The 15,583-nt window shown below is 31.3% G+C and overlaps 1 protein-coding gene across 1 annotated transcript in view; it reads right to left on the reverse strand.

Moving 5' to 3' along the window:
- Positions 1-208: 208 nt before the first annotated feature.
- LOC143242267 (serine/threonine-protein kinase ATR-like) overlaps positions 209-15,583 on the reverse strand; it is a 38,792-nt gene continuing 23,417 nt past the window's right edge. The window contains exons 8-9 of the mRNA XM_076485634.1: positions 10,850-10,932; positions 209-669 (exon numbers count right to left, since the gene is read on the reverse strand). Coding sequence (XP_076341749.1) covers positions 590-669; positions 10,850-10,932 — 163 coding nt within the window. The 3' untranslated portion in view covers positions 209-589. The remainder of the gene's footprint in view (positions 670-10,849; positions 10,933-15,583) is intronic.

Genomic DNA, 15,583 nt, shown 5'->3' on the forward strand with positions numbered 1-15,583 from the left:
AGTTAACATTTACAAACTTCATATTATAAAAACTGTTGTAATAACAAACTACTTACATCAATAGTATTCCAACCACTACTGTAGTTGTTGTATGCCAGTGAGCCTTATAAGCTATTAAATGCAATGGTAGCCCACATCAAAATCTTATATCAAGGTTAAAATAGCCTTCTTGTTTTCAAATTATAAATTTCTCTAAAAACACGATTCCTAATTCTTTTAGCTTTTTTCACCTCAATCAAATACATTAAACTACTGAAGGTTTTTCAATGTGTGTAAATAATCATACTTAAATAATTTTAAACCTTTACACCACTATTATTTTCTAATGGGATTCAAAACATATAGTCTTCAAAAAAAGAAACGCAAAAGGCAGAATATAAGACATATTGTTAACAAGTTTATTCCGGGTAGTTCTGTGTGACATGTGTGAAACTTTGCACAGTCACTGCTGAACATCCAAAGTCTGCAAAGGCGAAGTCCGTAAGATTCCCTCGAATGTGCAAAAGGACTGTTGAAGCAGTAGACGTCGCAGTGGTGGTCCTATCCCGAAGGTGACGTAACCGGATGTAGTGATCCTGTGCGGGCGTGGTCACACGAGGTCTGCCAGATCGTGGACGGTCACGAGTTGATCCATGTTGTTGGTGACGATTCCATAGCCTTGTGATGGTGCTATATTAATATAATAAAATAAATAAATTATATATTCAAACATCTAATACCGCCCTCTACATTCCGACACTCAGGTAGCTTTCGGTCAGTTACCTCTTTCTTTGTGAACCTGACAATGACCGAAGAAGGTCGAAACGTTGTTCGCTCTTCTATGTAAAATATTTTCTCAACCCAAACGAGCCGTTTTTGCAGATCTCTCAAACAAATTTATTGGATACGCATGCGTTTTGGCGAAAATCCGATGTTTTCCTCCGTTTTCAAAGTGCACAACTTTTATTGTCATTTTGGTCTGACAATCAGTGCCTTAACACGTGTAACATCACATACTCTGAGCTTGTAACGTTATTACATATATTTCTCTTTAAAATAACAAAATATCCCTTTTGCCTTTCTTTTTTTAAAGAGTATATTTATATATGGTGCCTTTGTTGTTAATATTTGCAATAATTTTATCAAGATACAAATAATAGTTGATACTATGGAATAAGAACCAGAATTTTATTTGATTAAGTAAGTGGTTCAAAAGTTGTATGAAGTTTAAAGTTAGGCAATTGAAAACAGATGTTTCATTTCAAAGAGAATAACTGATATTTACCAGTAAGACAGGAGCATTATGCAGTGAAAACAATATTTTATTGTTAAAAAAGGCTCCATTACCTACAAAGATTCATCAGAAATCCATCATCATATCATATTATTTACAATAGGAAAATAATTAAATGTTCAAAAAAATACCTTTCAAAATTATGTGAGAGTGTAGATGTTATCTTGTGTAATCATAGATAACTCAAATGATAAAAATATTACACTTAAAATATTTTTAAAAATTATTTTATAAACTGCTATAGTTTATGACTGTATATATACATATATGAAGTATAGTCAGTATATACGTATTTTTTATCAAATTAGCACTAAAATGGTGAAAATGTTTTTATATTACATTTCTATAAAATGTGCAAATATTTGAAATTTACGTAATAACATTTTATTGTGAAAATTATTTGTATTTTATCCAAAAAAATCACAAGCATAAGCAAAATAAGTAACTGAACAATTTAAAAATGTTTTCATCTTCAGTAATATTAGACCCTTTGGCTCCCTGTTAATGGCCAGTGATCCCACAAGAATATATATGTGTGTGTATGAAATTTCCAAGAATGCTTCAAATGAATGTCCTAAATGAGTTGTATTATATGCTACAACAGCAGTTTCTTTGATACTATATTATCAATCAAAGACAAAAGCTTTAAGAATTAACATTTTTCACTTAATCTGCTAAGTGTATTACGTCTATTATTAATACTCTTAGGTAACATTTGAGGACTTAACTGACACCTAATAAAATTCAATTTAGATGTTAGAAAATTGCTCATACTGATGTCCAAGCCCCTAATGGCACAGCGGTATGTCTGCAGACTCACACCACTAAAATCTGGGTTTCGATGCCCCTGGTGGACAGAGCACAGATAGCCCATTGTGCAGCTTTGTGCTTAATTCTAAACAAACAAACTGATGTCCAACAAATATTCGAAATTTTGAATAACTTACAAGTTATTGTGTCACAAAATATTGTGAACTCAGATAATAAATGAGCCATTTATCCCAGTCTCATACACACTTTGAAGAACTTTAAATTGTATTTGCAATAATTAACTTACAACTACCTCTACTACTAGTTTTGAGTTTGATCAGCATCCAACATTGAATTTTAGCTTTACACATTTCATGGGTGTGAGCGCGCTAGTTCTAAAACTAATGCAATATCAAAAATTACAGATTAAAATCATATTAATTACTTATCTTTTCTGTTCCCTTTGTTGTGAATTCTGAATGTATTTGTGTATAAAATTATATTTTAAAGCTATAGTTTTAGTTTTATTCAAAGAGAAAATATATGATAACTTTACATAAGGTAAGTAAGCTTATACAGTTTAAAGATGGGTTGAATTGATAACAAATCTTATTAAAAGTTTAACATGATAATGAATGTATAGTGTTTGGAAAAAGTTTTGTCATCATCAGGTTTAATAATATACCTATACACTGAAATGTATATTGTATGAAGCAAAGAGGTTGCATAACTTGAGATTGCTTAAAGCATAATAAAGTTATTTGGTTGATGCTCTGTTTATAGTTACTGTTTTTACTTTTTAATAAACACAATTAATGTTGTCCTTTGCATAATTTTTGCTTCTTTCATAAGTACTCTTAACTGGTGGTAATAAATACAAACTGTAGATGTTTAAATCCTTAAACAGAACTAATTTACAAAAATTGTAAACTTGTTAAGCATTTTTAAGAAGAAACCCCCCACTAAAAAAGTAAGTTCTAATACAGAAAATCAAGATTTTCTAACTTGTTTACAATACCACTTAGATGGAAAGTACATAAGTTATAAAATATTTCTATTTAATGTTGTTTTTAAGCATTAAACACACAGAAAATACATTTTTGTCATTTAAAAACTTGACAGTCAGACATGTACAGATCATATATAAATTTGTAACTGTAAAAGGTGATGCATTTGGTTTGTTCTCTCAAAACATCTCAGTGATGGTATACTTAACATGTGATGAAACTTGTGGTTACCATGAAACACATTCATCTATTTAAAAAAACTGATACTGACACTCATAATGTATAAATATTAAAAAACAGACTTATTTGTGAGCTTTCTGATATTTTAGTTATTAAACTTTCTATATTCCAGTTGGTAACAAAATATTTTGTTGTTATCCCATTTCACAGTGTCAGGATGGCATCTGCATAGTGCTTGATATTGGTGGTGTTGCACAGCATCATCCTTATCATACAGTTGAATGTTTCTGCAGAGTTGACTTGGCACCTGCTGAAATTGGTAAATCCATCTAGTATTAAAAATGCTGTCTTCTCTGTAAATCCTGTCTTCATTAGGATTTGGCAATAACCTTTACTGAGGTTGATCTTTGAAGAGAACCTGACCTTATAATTTCTAGGTTGTCCATAGTTTCAGAGTTGAACTTCATCACAAGATTCAGCTTTTGGAAATTTATTTAGAAACAGTTAACCTATCTCTAATTTTTGTGATTAAAACTGGTAAATGGTAGGCTAAATTTGAAGGCTTAACAATTCCAGCTTCCAACATTGCCTCAGCTTCCTGCTTTGTAAGGTACAGTGGAGCGCCATTAAACCGCGAAATTGCTTAAGCCGCTGTAGCAAGTCTTGTCCCAGAATTTTTGATGTATTAAATCTACTACCTGGCTTTCTAAAGTTTCTCACACTCTCCTTGTCGTTGACACTGACATGACGAATATGAGCGAGGATTATCGCTCATCACCACTAATTTAAGAAAGTGCAAAACGTGGCTTACAAATTTAATCCTGGCTTTATAACTTCAAGGAGATATTTAAAAAGGATTTGCTTTAATTTGGGAAATAACTAGAATATATTACAGTAGAAATTGACCGTTAATCTACCTTATCCGCTCTGTATGCCAGCTTTATGGAGGCTGCCATTGTTACCGAATCACACCTCTCCATACATTAAACTTAATCCGCGGTAAATCCGTGAAAAAAGTGATCAATAATTAAAGTATTATTTTAAATTCGATAATCCAATATTTTTATGGAATTGTATAAATATTAGCCACACACCCAATAGACATCACTTCAGTTTCTGAGCTGTTGGCGACTTCGGCTTTTCAGTCACAAAGGTTTAATCCGCGGACCTATTAAGCCGTGGTTAACAAGGTTGACTCCCCAAATACTGCATCTTAACGGCACTCCACTGTATTTCATTGCATAAGGTATCTGAAAGGGCTTCACTTTAGCTGGATACCATGTTGTTGTGTTGCACAAGGCCTATCTTTCCTGATGATGACAAAACTTTTTCCAAACACTATACATTCATTATCATGTTAAACTTTTAATAAGATTTGTTATCAGTTCAACCCATCTTTAAACTGTATAAGCTTACTTACCTTATGCAAAGTTATCATACATTTCCTCTTTGAATAAAATTTCTTTAGCTTTAAAATATAATTTTATACACAAATACATTCAGAATTCACAACAAAAGAAACTTTACAAAGCTATAAAAAACAACCTATATTTTAACTTTATCAACACATGATAGTCTATGTGCTATATCCAAGTACATTTAAACTTTCTCAACAACTGTTATCATAGCAAGAATAGTTTCTCTTTCTTTCTTTTATGAAGAGGGGTCCAATTAGACTTCTAGTGGTTTAATTAATAAGTGTACATCACATTCATTGTTTTTATTATTTATACCTGTGTTACAAGTCATTAGTGATAAAATTAATTAGAAAGTCCATTATTATTAGTTCATATAGGTTGTAATGAACAATTTAAAATCTATATCTTTATTTCTACTAATGTGATCAATTGGAAAATAAAAACAAACATTTTAAACTTTAATTGAAATAAATTATTATATTTTGAAAGGAAAACCATGTCTACACCTCTATTCACATTTTAGTGTTTGCAAACATGAGTTTGTTTTCAATTCTTTTTTGTCACTTGCATTTTACTTATTTTGGATATCAACAGTACTAAAACACTTGTGACATTATAACTTTCAAACAATGAAAACAGATTTTAAAGTAGGCATATGTTACAAGAGCTACAAGTGTCATAAATATAAGGGCTACAAATGATGTAAGAAATAATAACCATAAATTTTTTTCAAAATTTTGGTTAAAATAAAGTTTTTTTATTACCATTTAGATAAAAAAGGTAATTTTTTTCTAACTTCATTACCAAAATGTCTGGTGCAGACAGCCTAGTTGCTTTGCACCATGAAATGCCAAGCTAACCAACCAACAATGAAAATGTCTAAATCCCTCCACTGTGCATTATAAATTCAGAAAAATAATGCTAACTTTATTAAAAACAAATCTCCATAAAGTCTAGAATGCATGCACACTGTTAATTTCTGGAAAAAAGCCAAGGCCTGATAATTTACCAGGGAAACATTCAGTTGATGTTCATATCATTGTATTCATAAGTTAATGGCTGAATCTACACCTGACTGTTACAGATTCAAAATAAAGTAAATTCAAATAAATAATAATAAAGGTAATTAATAGACCAATCAAACAGATATTGAAACCTAATATTTATTTTCAATACTATTGACTGTTTTCCTAATTAAATGAATGGGGGGGGAAATGGAGGGAGGAGTTAAGACCCCACAGATAAAAACATTAAATGATACAGGTATTACATTAAAAAAGAAGAGCTAGAAGGGATGGGGTTTCAACTCCCTTGATCTCTACCTTAAATTAATGTCTATTTAAATATAATATTAAACAATATTATTATTAATCTCTGAAAAATGTGCATAAAGTTTACCCCGATGGATCCATTCACCTCACCTGCATTCTCTTATACAAAACAGAAGAATAAAGTTATTAACTACTAAAAATATGAATGACTGGACCACTTAGGTTCCTGCCCTAGATCTGCTCATGCTTATACAACCTTAAATAATAGTGATACAATTGTAATGTACAAACATTACACAGTGTTGAGAAAAAAAATCAAAATACAATAAATTTACACCTTATTATTAAAATAGCCAGAAAGCTGACAGTCAATGGTTCAAAATTGGTGCAGTGATAGATAGCTTCTGTAGCTTTGCAGTAACAATGACAGGAATAGTAAATTTAATGGAAATGGAAGTCGTAAAGCATCCCCACACCTGCCTCTTATGTAAGTTTGTACCTAACAAATATTTTGATCATCTGGATATTTGGAATAACTAGAAACATTAATTTCAATTAGTTTATTATTAACATGACAACTGATTCAATCATAATTTTGATTAATTGCTAAAATAATTATTACAAACACTTATTTTGATTGGTTAAATGATTCAGTTCTTCTGTAAGCAGATGCACGTTAACATCACATTAGTAAAGAAATCACAAGTTTTACTAATGAAGAAAATTAAAGTTAAAATGAAAAACATTTTACAACATACAATACATAATGCAAGACATGAACTAGTAAATGTTGTTACTATTATATGGATGCAGGCAGTGTGTATGGGTGAGAAGTTTCACTGATCTCTCAGTTCCCACTAAAGTGAATACAAACAAGTTTGATCCATAGTTCACATCCCCACAAAGATAGAATACATTTAACTGCAAGAAATATGAGGTGAAGAACATGTGAACTGCTTGCTCCAAACCTGAAAAGGAGAAGGCTAGGCCCAAATGAGGTTGAAAAGAAGAAAACTACCCAAATGAATGGGTTATTGAGAGGAGTTAAGAATGGATTTCCCCCACTGTCATGAGGAATCCTCCCTCTATTGTATCTTGTAGAATCAGTGGAGTGTGGTCTATGGACTGTGAATGAGCAGAAGCAAACATTATCTAGTTATTCATAGAGAGAAGAGCACAAATTATCATAGAGTGAAAAAAGAATTGAGGTTTGTCCAAACAAACAGGAAAGTCCTGAAATGGAAAACATGATATAGGGCAATGAAGTGGACACTGTGGGGAAGAATTTTAAATTGTGGATTATGAAGAGAAAATGGTTTAGCACATGATTAACAATTTTGAAAAATAAAATAATTATATGTTACTAGTAGTAATAATTGTAACTTACAAATAATCTAGGCTAAACATACCTAGTTAAATTACTAATAATGAACTAACAAAGCCATGAAATCTGTTGAGACCACAAAGTATGTAAGATTAATGTACTTGCAAAGTGATTAAATGTATCTAGTAATAACACAATTAATAATCAACATCTCATTTACAATTCATTTAAAATAACTTAGGTGAATAAAGACATATAAATATTTAACTTACCAAAATCCATACATTAATGACATGAAATACTCAATTCTCCCATGTGTAAATAAGAGTAAAGCCACACAAATGACATCTGAGTCACAACTACCATAGGTATATCAACCAGATTTGAAGTGTGGTAAAGTTTATCAACATGTACCGGTCCCCTGGTAGAACTGGTATCAACAGAAACAAAAGTATGAGAAGAGCAATTCTCTCCCAAAACAAACAACTTGGAAGCATGAAAAGTAGTGGAAAACTAAAACTCTTGAAATGGTGTGGAATATGACAGGCTAAAATAAAAAGTGTTAAAAACAAAGAAAAACAGACTCCAAATGTCTTCTTATTGATTACATTCTTACTCAGAAACATTGTTTTACTGAAAAGAAGAAGAAATCAGTGGCTAAACCCATGAATCTAATTTCCTTAGAATTAGTCTGTATATAACGTTGAATTAAATTCCTGGAAAATCTTACCAGTAGCATGTTTAGCTATAATGGGAATTTCTATAGTCAATACACTGATCATATATTACTGCAGCAGTAATTTGGTTTGTCAACATATTAGATACCCAGAGCTTTCATAAATGTGAACAAGTGACCTCAATGTAAGGCTCAGGAAAAAGAGGAAAATACCAAAGACAGGAATTTTGTTTCTTTTGTTGTTGTGGTTTTACTTCTGAAAATATTTTGACTATTTGAAAGCTGCAGGAATATTCTTCTATGATATCATATGTTTATTCTGGTTTATCAAGTGCAGTATGCAATAATTGATTGAAATCCAAATTATTTATTAGATAAAAATTCATCTTGACCAAAAAATATAGAATTTAAACTTTTTATATTTGAAATGAAAGATATAAACCCTTAACAGAATTAGATTTATCTACATTAATTTTTAAAAAGGTACAACTGAAGATTGTCATTTAAACTCTTAAAATGCTTCAGTAGTCTAACACTAATAATGCAAACACAGAAAACCATACAGTTGATTTAAAAAACCTTTATACTTTACATTTTTAGTAGATAATAGATACATAGATAAAAAAATAAACTACATTACCTTCATCTCTCAAGTCTACATAAATACTCTTCTTTTCACTCTTATTTTCAACATCATCGTGGGAAAACTTGCATTTGTCACCTTTCTTACACTGTCCTTACTTATAAAAAACATACAGTACAGATTTAGGATCAGTTCCTGAAATTAAAATAGTTATATCACCTTTCTGCAAGAGATGAATATAACTGAACTGTAGCCTTGTTGAGAGTAACAAGATAAAACACTTCAATGCTGTGGTATGTGATTTACATTAAACAGACTTTTATCACTTGTTTTGATTCACCCTAAGAATATCAGTGACCTAACTATTGAAAAACACACAAAAATTATGAAAACTCATTTAATATTAAAGATAGTTATGTACAGTATAATAATTCATGCTTTTAGTTAATATGTACACAATACTTGTACCACACACTTGTTACATAAGTTGTTTTAATTTTTAAAGTTATAAAAAACAGATAAAATGTACCAACATGCATTTTTAAGATGTATAAAAATAACATTCATTAAAGTTACAGTAATATAATAGCTTATGCTTTTTGTTTTGAATGAGTTTTAGCTACGTAAATAATGTCATTGTACTTATAAAGCCAATTATTGTTGGTTAGTCACAATTATCTACCTGATTTATGTCTCTGCTAAGTGTTATAACTACAGAACTCATATGGAATAAAACTGTATTTCTTTCCAACCACTCCGAAAGAAAATATTTAACTCTCACTGATAAAGAATAAATATTTATAATTACAAGTTATACATTAGTACAATTTTAGTGCCAGACCTTAAAAAAATAATGAAAAATAAATATTTAGAACTTTAAATGGGTGAAATTGTAAACCTGATGTTCCACACTTTAGAAATTCTTTTATATATGACTAATGCTAAAAAAATCCTCACTTATGTCAGGGAAATGTATCTCTAAAAGTAGAAAGCAAAGAGGTTCCATCTTTAAACACATTTAAGACTACATGTCAAGAGCAATATTAATATGGTAGAATACATCATGATGTATTTCAGTTTCTATATAATACATAAGGTATAAAAAAACCATAATAATTCTGGAAAGTATTTTAACTTTTTCTTGAATAACTCAGTTTGAAAGATTCAACTTATGTTATTTGCTATTTCTAAAAAATAATATCTTAAAATCCTTTATCACCAACTTAGACAGCCAGATCATTGATGTATCCAAAGATAATCTGTATTAATAACATTTTATGTAGTAATTCTTAAAAGTCTTCAGTTAACTATAAAATCCTATGTTTTTTAGTACTATTAAACCTCACATTGACATATTCTCCTGCTCATTTTACACCACTTCAAAACAAGCAAAAGCAACACTAGAAAAAAAGAAAAATCTTTGTATTTATATGTTTACAAAAACATGCCATATCAACATGTAGGGAGAGGTTAAGTGATTAACAATATATCACATATTTCGTGATGACGAGAAACCAACTTGAAGTAAAAAATGTATTTCAGGACAACTGTTGCAAACTCCTTCTTTGTTAATCTGGAGATGACCTAAGAAGGTCAAAACATTGTTCTCAATTTTGTTTTGGTATCACCAGTTGTCCTAAGATACATATCACATACTTGTTATGTTACTGGAAAGTGATACAACAATGGGAATATACAAATTTCAGAATTTCCTGCTCACACTCTCTATTGAATTACATAGAAATAACTTATGAGAAAGCTAGTCTAATCTAGCATTTGTATTAGGTAAAATTAAAATAATAAACCTTTACACTCCATACAAAAATTATACTGCACAACAATTTTTTTGAAATTTTTTGCTTCCTGAAAAGGTTTTGCTGATTGTGGCAGGTATCTGGTGGGAATGCACAAATATAGTTTTGGTTTTGCTTCATCAGTAGAAACTTTGAGAAATAGTCAGTTAACTGTTTACTGGCAATAACTTATTTAATTGTGTTTATGTTTGTAATACACTATTAAGTTCAACATAATTAAAAGTGTTTTGCTCCTGATTTTGTTTGTATTCAATGTCCAGTGCATCACGTTCCAGTGTTCAAGAGTAGTCAGCAAGCATTGACAAATTCCAGTTGCCCTGATATTGTTTTCCCATTGTAGCAAAACTGAAGATTTCAATGAAATTATACGTAATGGGCAAATGTGGACGTGATTTTCATGATCAGCAGCCAAACATCTATAAGGAACACCCAACAGTGTTCAAGAAGCAAAAACTTTGTTGTGCAGTGTTATCTAACATTAACTTCATTCTCCACAAGCAAGGAAAGGTGACAGAAAAAAACCTATTTCTTAATATAAAGAGTAGTATTTTACCTTTCTCATCTTTCTGTGTTGTTACAGATTTTAATGTCAAGTTCAGGTCCTCAATTTCCTTCTTTTTCTTCCTACTTGTTGATCTACCTAAGGTAATGTGAGTAGAGGGTGATTACTCTTATATTACCAACAATTTGTTTGAACCTTTGTATCAATAACTTTAATAAACATGGCATACTATTTCACTGATTAAGTAAACAAATTATGCATTACAAAGATAATTAGAGTTTTAAAATATTCAAAACATATTATGTAATAAATGTTCATTAAAAATAAAGAAAATGTGACAGCTGTTAAGATGAAAATTACACTTTATGAATTTGACATTAATGTGGTACTTATAAGATAACTATATGGAAGTATTATTTTACACAGCCTTTCATACTGTTTTTCTTCATACTTTTCTACAGACAATGTTGATGATAATTATGAAATTACAAAGTGTTAAAGACATGTTAAAAGGTCAACAGAAAATTCTGCAGTTTCAAACACTGGTAAAAGTTAAGGTAGCCTTGGATACCTTGTTTGACTAATATTTTGAATGCTAATGCACTGTCTTCTCATAAGTTTATAAGAACTGACCACACCTTTTCAGCATGATATTAAAGCAGTAAAATGAAGTAAATAACACCCAGAATTTGCCTTTATCAGACCCAACTTAAATTCATCTGATCTATTTAGGATGTGTGTGTGTTGGTGTGCATCACCACTGAATATACCCCAAATCAGTCATTTTCTGACCTCAACAAAGTATTTGGTTATTTCAAAATCAGATTTGATACACTAGCCAAAGAATACTATAAAAAACAGAAACAAGAAACAGTCTCATCTTTACCTGACACACCATCTCATGTGCACCAGACAAAACAATATCACCAAACAAGAAGCATCACAATGTAATTGAAAAAACAATTAGTCAACATGACTGTAATCCATCATTACTACACAACCTGTGTGAGGAAATTAGTTACTCACACAATCAGCAGAACTTCACAAGTAGCATGGAAATTTCTAAGGCAGACATAAAGACAGCTTTCTGTGCAAGATGTGAACTGCCTCTAAAAGATTAATTTTGATTACTGAATATTGAAGATGGTAATAATTGGACACACAAGTTGATTATTTTCATAAAATTAATTGATTACTTTGCATGAAACTAACTCATGTATCAATTCTCATTCTGATTAAGAAATTTTGAAATTTAACCATGAATTTTGCAACAAGTTATTTTATGGTCTGGCCTAAAGCTAAGCAATGTAAATCTAATTCAGATAGTCAAAGTGAGAGAAAAATAGTGCCTCCATCAACACAGATAACAATTTATTTTAGTTTCTGTTCATATACATTAAAATTACAAATGGTTGATATAAATAAATCAACTTTTTTTAGACTGTTTGCAAATTTTAACACTGCTTCCACAGGCCAGACACCCAGGATTTGTGCTGAATGGCTATCCTTAATAAATAAAATCATTCTAGAATGAGCTAAAACTCACTTTTAGAGTTTTCTGGTTGAACAAAATCTCCTACAAAGTTTTATGAAAAAATATGCAGATTTAGTAATGCTATTGAAAGTTTTTGACTCCCATAGTACACAGTAGTAAACTTGGAAGATGTGTATGTTATGTTATTAACTATTTGTTCTCATTCTTGCTCTTTGTTTTCAGAGTAGGTACAAAGGCCATGACCTTCACATCAGTGGGATAATTCTCATCTAGCTATTTCAAAAGTTTGTTCTTCAATCTATCTTTCATTTCTTTAAACATCATTGACTAGAATATCAGTGCAAGTATAACTTTTTCTGGCAAAACTTGTTGCACATTATTGGCATATGAGAATAGTTTTGTATCATCAGATTTAATTGTATTTCCAGTCATGTTCATAAGATCATCTGGATCTCCTGGAAGTAATGTAGTACTAAAAATCCTTAATCCTGCCATGCAGAATGCAAGCAATCAACTGTTCTTTTCAAGAGCACTGAAACTTGATGCTTTTCATCGAGCTTCTTGATTTGGAAAGTTTAATGTTGTTGTGCATTCAATACCAAATTGAATCGGCATTGCTCCTGTGCCATGTTGAAATACCACAACGTCTTGCTTTTACACTTCAATTTTTGGATTATCTGCATCATTCATTCAGTGTCACAAACTCCATGGGATCCTCAGAAGTTCTGCTAGACATTTCATCTTCATCACTCTCCAGTGGAATAGATGAATCAGTCCTTTATTTTCTCTTTCTTCATACTTTTAAATTACCTTGCAGTTCTTTCACACCTGTTTTTTATGCAATTTTGACCTCTAAGTCTGAACCATTACATCTACACTGTCACTTTGAACTTACAAGTCACTTTCTTCTTTTCCTGTATCAATGTTACTTTATCAATACAGGATCAGCACACTTAATCACTGAATGTTGTAGCATGTTGACATCTGTTTTGTGGCCAGCTGTAGATCAAATTTTCACAAAGTGTGCAACAGTTATCTGTATTTTGGCCAATCAGGTTTTGGTAAAGGTATCAACCAATTAACTAAAGATCCGAAGTGACTGCAAAGTGCAATTATCTACCCATGCTGTTTTTTGGTCTTGTATCTGAATTTGATTTAATGAAAAACTATTTAATATTATAAAAAACTAGTTTTTCATAGTTTAAAACTTGCACATAAAGAGTCATTAATACAATTAAGTTATAAAGAGAAGTACTTGCCCTGTTAAGTGCTCTTGAAGCTTTACTAGTTGCTTCACGTGTACAAGTGACAGTAAGAATAAAACCATAATAACCTGTAGGACTCACTCAACCACTAGAAATACCTTTTCTGATTACAATAGAGCCACAATTCAAAGCACGTTTTCACCATTGCCTTTAAAGTCTAAAATTGTAAATTTACAATTTATGTAGTCCCAACTTATAAGTTATATACTAATAATTTCATTTTAAAATGTTGTCCAAATCTACTTACATAATTCGGCAGACACTACTTGTAATGAGAATGAACAATTATTAATTATGTGGTTAACTAACTCGTTTTCGTATTAACCCTCACAGACCAGCATTAGGCTTAGCAGCTACGATAAATTCAAGTTACAGTACATTTTTACAAGTACAAATATTGCACTGGTTAATATTTACAATGTCCTTGTACACGACAATAAAATTTAAATATGTTTCACTTTTTTCTTCTTGTAAATTTTCTTTTCTGATTCGTTTGATTTTTCCTTGGGGTGATCACTTCACATAAATAAATCTATAAACATTTTACTGCATCATATCTTTTAACCCCAACGTATTGAATGCAATATTTTGCTTGCAAATTGTCAGTGACCTGCGTAGTAAGCTACATGTGTTATCGAGCGACCTCTACAATTCCAAAAAAGTGCCAAGCGAATCTGCAAGAAAATTCTCGTCATATTAAGAATATTAAAAAGCTTACGTATGCTTATATTCTTGTCATTGTTAGTAGAATAGAATATTTTGTAATTCTAGCAGTATTATGAGGTTAAAAGGTGACAAATAGGACTTGGATGATATCACAATAGTTGTCTCCAGATCCTAAGGTAAGTAATTAATGTGATTGTATTCTGTAATGTTTAATATTGCATTAGTACTAAAACTGGCGCTCATGCCCACGAAGGCCCGGCATGGCCTAGCGCGTAAGGCGTGTGACTCGTAATACGAGGGTCGCGGGTTCGCGCCCGCGTCGCGCTAAACATGCTCGCCCTCCCAGCCGTGGGGGTGTATAATGTTACGGTCAATCCCACTATTCGTTGGTAAAGAGTAGCCCAAGAGTTGGCGGTGGGTGGTGATGACTAGCTGCCTTCCCTCTAGTCTTACACTGCTAAATTAGGGACGGCTAGCACAGATAGCCCTCGAGTAGCTTTGTGCGAAATTCCCAAACAAACAAACAAATGCCCACGAAATGTGTAAAGCTAAAATTCTACGTCGGATGTTGATCAAAGCTGGTAGTAGCGGTAGTTGTGAGTTTATTATTGCAATTACAAACTATAAATTAAAGTACTTCAAAGTGTATATGAGATTGGGATAAATGGCTCATTTATTATTTGAGTTCATATTGTTTTGTGATACAATAACTTGTAAGTTACTCAAAATTTCGAATAGAAAGACTTACATTTTCAAAGCAGTATAGTTTTGTAATAAACTTTTCAAATTCGAGTGAAAATTCGTTGGATATCAGTTTGTTTGTTTGTTCAGAATTAAGCACAAAGCTGCACAATGGGCTATCTGTGCTCTGCCTACCATGGGCTTCGAAACCCTGGTTTTAGTGGTGTGAGCCTGCAAACAAACCGCTGTACCATTTGAGGCTTGGACATCAGTATGAGCACCTTTCTAAAATCTAAATTGTATTTCATTAGGTGTCAATTAAGTCCTAAAACGTAACCTTAAGAATATTAACAATAGAAATAATACATTTAGCAGATTAAGAATAAAATATTAGTTCTTAAAGCTATAGTCTTTGATTGACAATGTAGTACCAAAGAAACTGCTGTTGTGGCATATAACACAACTCATTAAGGATGTTCATTCGAAGCATTCAATTTCACACACACACACACACACACACATATATATACATACATTCTTTTGGGATCACTGGCCATTAATAGGAAGCCAAAGGGTCTGATAATAATGAAGATGAAAAAGTTCTTAAACTGTTCAGTTACTTATTTTGCTTATGCTTGTGACGTTTTGGATAAAATACATATAATTTTCACAATAAAA

This window comes from Tachypleus tridentatus, unplaced genomic scaffold, assembly GCF_004210375.1.
Source record: "Tachypleus tridentatus isolate NWPU-2018 unplaced genomic scaffold, ASM421037v1 Hic_cluster_2, whole genome shotgun sequence".
Taxonomy (NCBI): Eukaryota; Metazoa; Arthropoda; class Merostomata; order Xiphosura; family Limulidae; genus Tachypleus; species Tachypleus tridentatus.